A 13760-nucleotide genomic window follows, 5' to 3' on the forward strand; every position below is an offset into this window, starting at 1 on the left:
CTTTTTCTAACAATAAGCAGAAGATCATTATTTGAATCAATGTTTTTTTTCCATTTCACATTATATTTTATTAATGAATATCTCCCCAAGATTTCACCTACCATTAAAACATCATTTTTGTAGCAAGCTTTGCTGACTAATGTCTGTTTAATTAACATGTCCAGCAGCATTTGAGAGTAAAACAAGTGTAGGTTTTGCAAGAAAATGGCTGTTACAAAACCTGCTGGAAAATGAAGAAGCTGCAATGCTTTCCATGGAAAAACATTTCTCTAGGTTGTGCCATGTACCTAGGTGATAGGTACCTATTGAAAGGTACCTATTGATATACCTATTGATATTAGGTGCCTTTCAAGAGGTACCTAATGTGATCATAAAAACATGTCAAAAATAACTGCTTTTGGGTAGCACGTGGAAGACCACAGCAAAATATTTCAGTGCCAAAGGGAAATAAGCTAATGGCTCTTGTATGAAATGGCTATTTCATACAGATTATGCTGAAAAACTAGAATAATTTTCCTGTTTGGATTCATCTTAGTCATTTAGAGTAACTTTTCCTTTCTTTCTTCAACACCTCTTGTACATTGCATGCGTGTTTACACCACGTGTTTCTGAACAAGGATTTTAGAATTTGGACTGAGATCCAAACACACAAATTCTTCAAGGGCAAAGACTGCATCACTTGTCATCGATTCTGCCGAGCATTTAAGAAGAAGTGACATTTACTAGGGCTTGTTTTGAAGATTTATAAATGCGATATAGATTTGTCTAGAATAGCTGCTTCAATAAATGTTGTGCTGTAGCATGTAAGCATGGGCTTTACCACCAGCGGATTCACTAGCGGTTTGTCATCCAAGTAAAAATAAATATTCAATAAACAATTTATTAGGGATGTGAGTTCACTTCTGCTTCATTCCACTTGGAAGGACTTGACATCTGCTGCCTACATAGTGTTATTAAGGACACAAGGAAATGAAGACAAATTAAACATGGAATTGTCAAAACTATATTAGGGAAACTTTCCCTGGCTAACAAAACTAATGCAAAGAATAATAGGAGAAGGATGTATGCATGAGGATGTTTGAGTAGTAGCAAGGGACAACTGAATCATAATACTTCAATAGAAGTTATTCTTTCCTGAATCTAACTTTTGTTTTAACAAAAGTGCTTTGCAATGCTCCAGTGGCATTTGAAGAACTTACACTGTAAGGAAGTATAATTTACAACTATTAAGATGCTCATTTGCACTGCCACATTTGTGTAACTTGACTTTAATGCAAATGATGACAGGAGTAATAGAAACATTTCATATGGCTTCCCATTCCTATTAGCAACACAAGGCCAGTTAGTGTGGGGAGAGCTGGAAAGGGCCAAATTTGGCTTTGTCAGTGCAGTAGTTACGTGAGTTCCCTTCCATCCCCATCCTGCGAAGCTCCATGCCACCCAAGGCTGTGCAGTGGCTGAGTGGTGGACGTGCTGGGTCCATCTGGCTGAATGTCCCCAGTAGTGCTGGAGGAGAAGCTCCCGTGTCCATCCATTGCTCCATGGTGTAGAAGTGCCTTGGCAGTGGTGACATCTTCTGAGTGCTGCCTGCGCTGTAGCACTTCTGCTGGACCATCTGAGGGATGATCTTACATAGCCTCAGCTGTAAGGTGGGATCACAACAAATACAAAACATTGTGCGCACACATAAAGTATAGCAACTTTGCTGTCAACATGACAGCAGTTTTTAAATACAGAATGGGTGAGGAAAGAGAAACTTGATTGTTTTTGACTACATATCAATTCGGCATAAGAGTGTCTGTGCTGTAGTCTTTGAATTTTGACCAATTTTAATGTATGTTCAAATAAATAAGATGATCAAAAATTATCTTCTTGAGAAACACTGAATACATTTAGATCTATATGCATCTTTTACAAGTATAAAAGATTCAAGGGCATGCCCTTATACTGTGTATAGGAAAAAGAATCAAACCTGACAAACTGCTAAGTATAATGTAATGTGCAAAGGACAGTCTTATGTGGTTGCCAGGACAGAATTATTCTGTTTTTATGTTTGAACCTTTGGCATTTAGTTAAGAAATAATTGACAGAAGGAAATATTTTCTTTCCTATGTCATCTAACATTAGTGGAGTAAAATCTATAAATGTAGTTTATCATATATATAGAGAGAGAGAAGTCACTGGTGAGTAGGAATAGCATATTAACAATAGCTTGTTGAATTTGTGATGCCCCATGTTTATATCTTATTGGCTGTAGTAAGTAAAACAAATCAATCCCAGATTCCGGTTTACTCCTTGAAACAAGTAGTCATGAAGTGTAAAATAAAACAGTTGTTTCCCTAGGAAAAGAGAATATTCTTCTGTTTGCAGCTGCTAGCACAGTGTGAGGTGGTGAGAACGGAACACGAGTTGAAGGCTAGGTTTGTAGCAAGTAAATGAGTGAAACAGGACACTTTCAACTGTGTATTCACTCATTGCTCTTTCCTTTCCAACATTTGTTCCTTTGGGGGCAGTGATAGCAAACATTTTCTAGGCAGTTTTTCTGGGTTACAGATTTGGGGACCCAAACCACAAGCATTTTGGAATGAGAGAAGGGCAATTCTTTGTGTTTCCAGTCTTGTACTGGGAACAGCTAAGGAGGACTTCGTGGAGCTCTTGGACACCTTAACTCTCAAATACCTTTGCAGGGACATTTGTTCAGAATTTCATTACTAAGGAGCAGTTATCTGGTCAATGAAACACAGGTCTTATATTAAATAACAGTATGTTTTTAAAATATGTGCAATAGCTTGCTTTTTACTTTGCATCTTTTGTTGTGAATTAGCTTAAACTGCCATCACAGCAATCAGATTAATTGCTGCAGGTTTCATCTGTCATGACTGTTATAAACAGAGGGTAGCACTGCTGATAATTAAGGCTGCATTACATTTTCCAGTATTATTTATATGTGTTGGAGTAGTTTGTAGATGAATAGAATAATCAATATTCCCTTCTTATTACGTTTACACCTCTCTTAAGAAGAATTAATATGCAGGTTTTGTTTTCTTAACGTGGGAGAAAAATACATGTGACATTTAACCAGGATACCCTGAGGAAGTGGAAAACAAGGCACATGAATGTTCCACCACATCAAAAGTATGGTAATAGGTAGTACTCAATTATCTAGAAATATATCACTATTTCTTAATGCTAGCAGCCCCTGATCAGAAGACTTATCTTCTGTAACAATACTAAGTGAAAGATAAATATGAGCTACACCACCAATGTTTTTGAAATGCTTTAATGTTATTGCTGTTTCACTTCATTGTTTGCTCCAAAGGAGGTTTGCTGCTTTGTATGCCATTCAGAAGTGCTGATGGACAAATTTCTGGAATTAATGGTATTTTTGAAAATGCATTCACTTTCTTGATTGTAGTTGCTAGTCCTTAAATAGTGGAAACACACCGAAGTGAAGAAAAAAAGCAACTACCTGCTGCTCAGTTAATGACACATCGCCACAGCTCCTGGTGGACCCCATTTTTCACACCGCTTCTTGTTTACGCCAGTGCAGCTCTGTGGTACCTGAAAGAGCTCGCAACGTACAGTACAACGTTAACCCCTGAAATTGTGCTGTGGTATATTCGTTTTGCAGATAGAGAAGTGAGTCACAGAGTTGGTGTCACGTCAAAAGTTTAAGGGTGGATTGGGAAGAAGGCAAAGGCTGTCAGTCCCCTGATGTCCATGCTGTTGGTCTCTGGTGTGGGTACAAGCACCATGTGGCTCCCTGCTGCTCCAGGCTACGTCTCAAAGTTCAGTCCCTGCCCAGAGCAAGTTCCCTCTGGTTCTTATGGAGAGCAGTGCAGTTAATGATAGACCCTGGTGGTATAATAGTAGAGCTACTTCAGGATATCCAGGTTGAGCATAGAACACACAAAGGAAAACCTTAAAATCAATGGGGTAAAATGGCTCCCAAGAAAGTTAAGATTGTTATATTCCCTCTGTATGTTTCAAGTCAGGGTTATTTCATCATGGCATGTTTGAGGCATTTTTTTAATGTCAAAGTTTCCAGTAAATGCCATTTAAATTTAGATTTATATAGTTGTATAAGTTGTATATTAATATATACGATGGTTAGAAGAAAAAAATGATGAAGCTTTTTGTAGTGATGTATTGTGAACAGACATTAGCTAGAACTGTGTTCACAAAGATTGAAATTTTAGGGACTTTTAGTTCACATCTGATTGGTCTAGCTCTTCCACTGTAAATATTTTAGTTAATCCAAAAACTTATTCAAAAAATCACTTGGAGATTCGACAAAATTGCACTTATTAGTGGCATTGTGATAATATCAAATCACAGCTCATAAGCACTGCACATTTTAGGTATTCAGAGATCATCCCAAAAGGCAGGAAAGGAGCTAAAAGGAGCCAGAAATCAGAGTGCATGCATCTGACAGAGCACTGGTGTGAATCTGTGAATCAGCACTACATGAATTGTCCAAAAATGTTATTAAAGCTCAGTGAGGTATTAACTGTGGGAAACAAGGGAGAGAAAATGTACATCAGGTAGTAAACCATGTTGGTCAGAGCTTCTTATCCCAAACCTTTTTCATTGTTGGCTAAAGTAAGCTAAGTGATCTCATTTTTACCCATGGACATCAGCTAGATACATGGGCAGAGAATGCTCCTTAGCTGCCATGTGGTACAGTAATTTGTTAAAAGTAACTGGCTTGTAAATCAGAGGCCTAAGGTGCTCACGCCAAAAATGCCTAAATTAAAACATTTCTGACATCCAATGTGCAGTAAAGTGTATTGTATCCTCCGGTTCATTTGTTGGAAGGTCTAAACCCACAAAGCTTACGTGCACAAGAGAATAGAAAAGAAGATAATTCGAATAGTCTTCAGGCTGAAAATGCCACGTTGTCTTTCTGAGTTTCACAAACCCACATAGGGTTCATTTCTATACGTGGGGTGAATTCAAAATGAAACCTGAGGAACATTAATCAGCTTTTTTGGGGAGCAGTGTGACCTGCAGATTGCTTGTCTTTGCTTCAGGCAAGCCATCTTGGCTAACGCACTGTCCTGGAAACCCCCCGGCTTTCAGCCACCAAGGTCTTTGCAAGGTTCCTGAGGGAACCCTAACTTCCTCAACTGCCGTGTTTTTATTAATAACAATACCAACACTAACAATTATTGTTATTGCTGTTGTTATTGCTGTAGCAAGAGACTGTACAAATGCATGCAATATATGACCTCCTCCTGGAGGAATTTGGAGTCCAGGAGAAATGACTTAAAATTGAAAAATGGAGGATAAAGTTTCACACAAACTATATAGAGTTATGGAAGTTTCTTCTGCCTGTCATTTAAAATTATCAAAGATTTATCTTTTTCTCCTTTAATTTGCATTGGTCTTGATATAGGATAGTGTACAGTGAATAGGAGACTGAGGGCTCTTGCTAGAGAAAATGTTTCAAGTATGTCAGATTTTCCCGTTACACCCCATGAATATACTACAGAACCCTTTAGTCTGGTTCATACTAACATTCCCTCTATACTGTTGTACAAAGATATATACATTGGTCTTAAAGGCACATTAGAACCAAATGCCAAGATGCATTTGCAGCTGCAGATACTGCTGTAGTGCCCAATGTTGCACTCCCTTATATTGACTTCGCATGTGCAATTGCAAGCCCTCATCTGACAGCCAAAAATTGATTTTTCACAAACATCAGTGAGCGTTCAGCAGCTACATGAAATGGGGGTGAGAGCCACTATGTGGATCTGAAAGAACAGTTCTGCTCTGAGGCATTTAAAAATACATGAAGAACTGCAGATCTGAGATGAATTTGCTAATATATGTGTAACCTGTACAGCCACATAATTTTCTATACTTATTTAAGTGCCAGGACGCTTCTGACCAATTCTGCCTTGTTACAAGTGATGTTTTAATTCCCAGATTGAAGGCACTTCAAAAGTCCTTCCCCAGGAACTGTATTTTTCATGACAGTAAGGCTGTCATCCTACTGTTAGCATGAAATGAAATGGATAAAATGAAATGGGAAATAAGGCTGCTGATTTTATATGCATTGTTAACTACTATTTGGACAATATCTCCATTCTTTGCATTGTATGGTCTAGTATTACAACCAATTTCCACATATGAAAAAGATCTTGCATTATGAGATGGGTGAATGGAAGTTTAGAGTGGTGTAAGGCGTCTTGGAAAGGAATAATAATAAGAAAGAAAAAGGAAGGAGAAAGGAATAAAAAAAGCAAAACAGTATTTCAACAGAAAAAGGAAAGATAACTATTCTGTAATTTAATAGCAAACTGCAGAGGATGAATGTGGTAAAGGCAGCTGTTTCACAGTGTAGGACTAGAGTCAAGCTTTTGGGGGGTAAATCTGGAATACTCACGTGCTTTTTGATGTGCTTGTCAGCTAGCCCAGGTGGGTTCAAAGCTCACTGAAACAAGCAAAGCAGGCTCATGTTTATTTTAGTATCATGATTTTGGATGCATGTGAATGTTTCAAGGAGTTCATGGAAACTCCTTGAACTAACAGCATTGAGGAAATGTCGGCATAGTCCAGGGGCAGAAGGAAATGGTGGAATAGAAGATGCATCTTCACTCACCCTATATTAATTTGCTTATTTTTTGACAAGTATGTCACAGCCCGGCCATCACAGAGAGCCATTCAAGTTAAAGATATAGCTGACCATGAATTAATTCTAGGTTGAACATTAATATAAAATTGTAACCATGAAAGAAGTTCCCTTTTGCATATCTTCCTAAAATTCTTTTCTGTGAACAGAACCATCTGCTTTCAAAGTTGAGGGTCATCAGTTTGTGAAGAGGATTATATGACATAGTGGATAGCATGGGATTTATGTCAAGGATCGCAAAATCCTTTTCATGTATCCATTCTGTTCTAGTTTTTGGAAAGTAGTCTATTCTAGTTGGAAGTTAGATGACATATTTTACATTATCATATTATTCTTTTATTACTATCAGCTCTAGTGGCAGAAAAATCTTATGTAACACTTAGAAACTTTATCTTGTATAAACCAATTATTTGTAGCTGTCTACAAGAGATGAAATAAAGGTAAGGAAACATTGCATACTGAGTCCTGTGAGAGTATTTTATAATCTTCTTGGCAAATGAAGCACTCATTTGGCTTTTTCAAATAATAGAAATTCCAAAAAACTGAAGAGAAAAGCCTTCCCTCTACCTTCTGGGATAGTTACTTAGAGTAAATTAAAATCAGGGCTGTAAGAAGATCATGCTAGTAATTTAATTCTATGGAGATTATCACTTTTATGTATAATAAAGCAATATATGAAAATTTGAAACTGTAATCCTTAGGCAGCCCTTTCATCTGTTCTTTCAAGTGGAAGCTTTTTGCCTTGTGAGTGTGAGTGAACTGCTGCTGAATTCAGTGACTGAAATTCTTGCACATTATAGAGAAGCTCCCACTAGAAGCTCCAAAAGAGGGCAAAAAACTCACCAGTGCAAACCTGGTACTCAGCACTACTGCAAGGGAATGCAAGAGAAAAGGGAAGGAAACAACAACAACAAAAAATAGTTTATAGTGAAAGCTGGTAGTGACCTTTACTGCGCAGAAGTGGGTTCAACTTCTCTATTATTATTTTTGCCATTAACCTACTGTTGCAACTTGTATTGCAAAATTGCTTTCAGAAGTATTTCTATTTTTCATTTACTCTAACGACATACATCAAGATTTTATCTTTGGTCTGCATTCTTAATTAGAAAAAACTGTAATTGAAAGAATGAATTTTAATACACACACCAACCTCAGTATTAAAGCTGCAATTTTGTCTTAGCCCTGAAATGTGAACATTACTGGGCATGTCCTTGAGATCTGAAAATGGAGGTCTGGGATGAGAACAAGTGCAGATCCTCTAGAGGATGTGGAAAGACAGCCTGCAGAAAGCCACGTCTATACGTTGACCTGTCTGTTGTGAAAGCAGCGAAGAAAGCCAATCATTCCCAATTCTGCAGACATTCTGACAGCTCAAGTAGGCATTAACAATTTGCAACACATGGCATGGGGGGTGAAATTCTCTGAGCTCTACAACTGAGAGTTTCTTGGCTGAAATGAAGTAGCAGTTGAAGGTAGCTCAGAGAAAAACCTATTTTATCATATGCTGCACAAGGACAAAATGGATAATAAAACCAAAAAGTGGAAAAAATTAATGTCACAATTGAAAAATAATAATATGTTCTGGCTTCAAGTGTGAATACTTCTGAGGTTTTTTGGCCTTTTTATATGGGGATTTTCCTGACAAAGAAGGATCAGGTTTGAGTATATAGGTTTCTGCCAATATATAATAATCTCCTGTCACTTTGAATGGACTTGATATGTAAAAATCATTTTGTTGCCAAAATATTGATGCAGAACTAATCATTTTGGATTTGAAGTGGTACGAGAGCTGGAAGAGCCTCATCATGTTAGGCTGTCAGGCACAGGTCTCATTAAAAGTGCTCCCAGATCCCTGTGCAGCCTGAGCATCCTTACGCAGGTTGGCTGCTTGGGAGTACAAGCAGGAAGATTTGCACGGCCAAATCCTCAGGTGCTGAGAGCTGTTAGTGCTGCAAAGGAGTTAAACCAAATTCTACTGATGTACACCAGAATGCTTTTGCTAAGTTAAAAAACTGTCATTCTCTTGCCTAGGCATTGGAAGGAATGAAGATTTTTTGTATCAGTAATTTTGTTTGTATCAATAACTCTGAGTTAGATTAAGTTAAGAGGGAGAAGTAGCAGATGAGTGTTTTCAACAGTTGCTAATTAATTTGCAGGCACTAAAGATGTGGTCAGGTACATAAGGAGAGGCATCAAGTTGCTCTAAGATGAAAAACAGACTCAAAACCACAGGAAAGGATGCCGTTATGTAGAAAAATTCAACAGCCAAGAAAAGTAAAGACATGTTTGAATATTGATTATTTTTAGATATTTCTCTGTAATTGATATAGTGGCAAAGCCAGTGAAGCAAGGTAAAAATGAAATTATATGATACACGTGAAAAAAACTTTGACTTTACTTTTGGAGGCAGAAGCTACTATTATCTTTGCCAATGTGAATTTGTGAAAACTGTTTTCTTCACTATTTAACACTGCTTGCTTTCGATTTGATTTCAATTAATAAAATGATTATTAGACTCTCCGTTGACAAAGTGTTGAACATAATGGGGACCTAGACAATACTAATTTCATTATTATTTTTATACTTTTGGTAATTATAGTCATTGTGCAGTGGAAAGAAAAGATCCAGGAAGATCCCTGATGATAATATGGAAAGAGACCAGATCATATCTGGAGTAATTCCATTGGCTTTGATGTGCAGGTTGGGATTTATAAAAGTATTCATGTCTTGTATTTGCTGCCTCTACATGATCACAAATTTTTCACATACATTAAGGTTACAGAATTTCAATTTAGCAACCAAGAAAATAATTCGACTTTGGGCTCTGTCACCAAGAAGGGTTACTACTTGTGGGTAAGGTTTCTATCTATAGCTTTTTTTTTTTTCATGGGGACTCACAACCATCAGTGCTGTTGAGCTGAGAGCAATTTTGTACCTGCGTCATTTCAGTGGCCACCAGCCTCCTTCTCTTGCTCACGTCTCGGCATTGTCCGCTTGTGAGAACTCACCGGTAGGACGTGCAGGTGGGTAGCGATGCGGGGGTTCATAAGGCTGGGTGTCCCCCCGTACCACTCCCCGTTAGTGACGTGGAAGTAATGTGTGTACAAGAGCACCACTGTGATCCTGCTCAGCCAGTGGAGGCAAATTGTTATAATTGGGTGGTGAGCCGGGAGCTGGTGCTAGGTGTGATGCCAAAGACAAAGGGGACAGGAAATCACTGTATGGCGTCATGTGCTTCTTCTCAACCTTAATTTTGATTGCAGCTGTCAGCGTGGTATTAGAATTCTTGAATGTGCTATTCTATTGAGCTCAGTGTGTGGGAGAGATGTTTTTTTGTAACTGAAACAATGCTGGAAAATGATTGGCAGAAGGTTGGCTTTAGAAACATTGCAGTTCTGGAGATAGTTGCATAAGGAGCAGCAGTGCTCACCAATTGCAGAGGGGAGATTTCCTTGAACTAGATGATTTTGCATGCATTTTTCATCCACGTGTTGTTCTAAATCTTATCTGAGTTACAAGTGCTGGGAGATACAGTTGAGAAGGCACAATCCCTTAATTCTAGTTTCTTAAACTCTATAATAAATACTCTGTTTTTCTTTCCTCTGTTTGCTCTCTTTTAATGCCACAGTTATGTTCTTTTTCAGCTTTAAGTACTGTTTGCTTGTACTGGTTGGAAATGCATTTTGAGAAAATGTTAAAATTGTGCATCAGGAGAAAGAAAGTACACCCAAGTTAACAAAAGACACAGTTATGACTAGTGAGAATTGGGATTGCAATGCTTTGCTGTTCTTTTTTACCAAAAACATTATTTCATGGAGACATAAAGACCTACCTAACTATTGACGCCTCTGTCTGCTCCTGAATATATTGCTCAGGACTGAGAGAGATTAATTTCTTGTCTTTATGCAGATACTGCAGATGAACTCTTTCATGCTTTAATTTCAACAAAACTCTTGAGAGTGGCTCTGTGTGTTTTTCTTCAAACTTTTCAGTAATTACTGAATAATCTTTAGCATTTAATAGGGCTAGTATTGGCTTAGAGTTGCAAAGTGAAACTGTAGTGAATTCGGAAACAAAGAATAGTAGTTTTATAGCTATTCTAATTATATATGGAAGTTCTAATTATATATAAGAATTTCAGGTAAAGTACATATATATGTACTTTACCTGAACTTCTTTGTTGCACTTCTAAATCTGAATGTTATCACATTTCTTCTCCGGGATGAATTTTTAACATTAGTAGAAATGTGTAATGCTAGGCAACAGAGAAGTGAAGTGAAACATACATACATATAAATATATATATATCAACCTCCATGTAAAAATAATTTTAATAACACTACGCCAAAATAATCATAGGTGCGTGGTGACTCATTTTTGTGTATTCACATAAGAACTTGTTCTGAGCAGGCTTAGATTGAGATTTGTGAACTGATTTGAATCCATCTACTTACATGGCACATTTGAAAAGGTGAGATTTGCATTTGAAAAGGATGAATCAGATCTAAAAATATCTTGGAGATTCTTCCCCCTCCCAAGGGTCCGGAATCATCTACTGTAGCCATTAACATCTGACATGATTTCAGGTGAAGTGTTTCCTCAATAAACTTGAGTAATATTTTTATTTAAGAAAACAATAAAAAGGAACAAAAAGCAGGTGTCAAAGAACATTTCTGTTTGTTAAATCCCATGCATACCTACATTGGTTCTATCTTGTGTATTATTATTTTCATTACTGGAAAACAATGAAGTTTGTGTTGCAGTACATTTAAATCTTTCCAAAATCGGGACTTTTTTTTTTTCCCCTAAAACTTGTCTAAATCCCAGACAACTGCACAGTCTGAATACTTCTTTGGCCTGTTTAATGTTACACCCAACTTCATAGAATCATAGAATCATTAAGGTTGGAAAAGACCTTCACCGAGGCTGAAAATTTGATAAATTCTGAAGTTATTTTTACTTCTGCATGCTCACAACTTTCTCCTTTGGCAGAATGGACAAATTTCCTATTTAAGCTTCTTTTTTTAAATCCAGGCTTAAGTAAACAGAGAATGAACACCACCTTAATACCCTGGAAAAATCTGGAGAATATAACCCTTTTTTTTAATAGCCTGCTGGATAAAGCACTCATCCAAGAAGTGAAATGGCCAAGTTCTCGATTCTACTGAGACTGATGATGCTTTAGCTGCATCCTAAGAGAGTGCCTATACCAACACTTCTGTTGTTGACTGTGAATGGTGCTGAAGTTTATAGCATGTGCATGAAATAGTGACTGAGCCAGAAATTCCCCTTCTGAGGCTGGTTCTAACAACCAGATGCATCCCTTCCCATCTGCAGCTAGAGAGGATTTTTCTTTAGGCAGTTTCTTACAGGAAGATATTAGCAGGATCACCAAATCTGGAACTTTTATTAATATTCATTCAGGGTTTTTGTGGTGGTTTATTGCACGTGGCATAAAAGCATAAATTCTCTGCAATTATGTGATATTTAGTTATTAGATAATTACAGAGAATTGCATGGGCAAGTTCTATGAACTAAAGAGTTACTGCAACATCTAAAATCTACAAATCAGATAACAATTATGTTTGGAGTTATATCATTATTATAAGTATAATTACCATGAGATTGGCAGTGCATGTAATTAATAAGTAATCACTGGAATTTGCCTTCATAGTTGCACTTCCCCCTTGTTGTAAAGTTCTTTGTCACAACATTTAAGTATAAAGATAACATAAATTGACCCCCACATGGTTTAGATTAAAACACAAAGTACTTATTTCCTCTGCAATACCAGCTCCTTAATAGTGTAAAAGTGTAGTTTTATGGAGAGAGAGAAGAGAAGGGGCAATGTGGTGTAAATGGGGGAGAAGTGATGGAATCACCTGTGGGAAGCAACTATTAAATGAGTCCAGCATCCAGTTTTAAATCACTCTGTCTTTTAATAGCTAACTAGTGAGATAACTCTTCTCCATAGCTATTTCCAAAAAAAAATATATATTTTTAATTATTATTTTTTTATTATATATATATATATAAAAGTTTATTCGTAACTAGCTAAAATTCTGTTAGAAATCAGGTCTCTTTCAAAATCTCATCATGTCATCTATTGTTTTCCTTGCATTTTAGGAAAAGTTTGATTAATAAAATTTCTTACAGGAGAGAGGAACCTGTAGTTCACTGTTGGATTCACATTGAATAAAACTTTTTGTTTGGTTGTTTTTTTATATTGTTAATATAGGACATACTATTGCCAAACTTTAAAGTTACTAAGCAGTGTTTTGCTTCTTCGTTTATTTGTTTGTTTCTCTTTTTCATTATTTATCAGGTTTTACCTGGAAAGATGATTATACACAGCATGTTATTGGTCAGGAACTGTCAAACATTCACAAAATCCACAACAGACACCCTGATATATTTGTGTCTGAAGCATCTGACACAGGAAGGTAAGTCTTCAATGGTATTTCTGCTTGGTAGGTTTTGGGGAGCTTTTTCAAATGATGAGAAACGGATTGGTTCTGAAGCTGAATTAAATGCATCACTAAAACACTGTGTAGGTGACAAAAGGAAACCAGTTGTACAACAGCACTGGAAACATGGTTAGGAAAACAGCAGATAGAATGAATTAAAACCCCCAGTCCTGTTCTTATGATTATCTTATGATTATTAAAATCTTATGATTATTAAAAATGAGATTCTGGGCAACCATTAATATCTTCAAACTCTTATTCTTCCAATACACAGTTGTAACTGAAGGAAGATCCTTGCAGGATCTTATGGCAGAAAAGATTGGGACATTTCTGCCTGTACTTTACATTGTAGAAGCCATTTTTCTCGTGGCTTGATAGATACCAAGGGGCAGTTTAGCAGTTATTGAGGACAAGAAGACACAGCATCTGTAATTGTATAGAACAATATGGATGTTTTGCCTGTAAAGTCATCTTCCTACACAGACACATGTATAAATTTACTCTTTTACCTGTTATATTATGCCCCTACAGTCTTTAAGTGCAACCCAATCACACAGCCACCCAGAAGGAAATTTTAAAATGCATACAATTTTAGGAAATGTTAAAAATGGGGAATTTGGCTTTCTCCTACATGGTTTTATGAAAAACAATCT

At 36.9% G+C, this 13760-nt stretch overlaps 1 protein-coding gene across 4 annotated transcripts in view; it reads left to right on the plus strand.

Moving 5' to 3' along the window:
- PTPRN2 (protein tyrosine phosphatase receptor type N2) overlaps positions 1-13760 on the plus strand; it is a 648013-nt gene that overhangs the window by 211915 nt on the left and 422338 nt on the right. For all 4 annotated transcript variants that reach the window (XM_083823703.1, XM_083823704.1, XM_083823705.1 and 1 more), the window contains one exon: positions 12966-13083. In XM_083823703.1, the coding sequence (XP_083679829.1) occupies positions 12966-13083 (118 nt within the window). The remainder of the gene's footprint in view (positions 1-12965; positions 13084-13760) is intronic.

The sequence above is a fragment of the Anser anser genome, assembly GCF_964211835.1.
Source record: "Anser anser genome assembly, chromosome: 2".
NCBI classification, from domain to species: Eukaryota; Metazoa; Chordata; class Aves; order Anseriformes; family Anatidae; genus Anser; species Anser anser.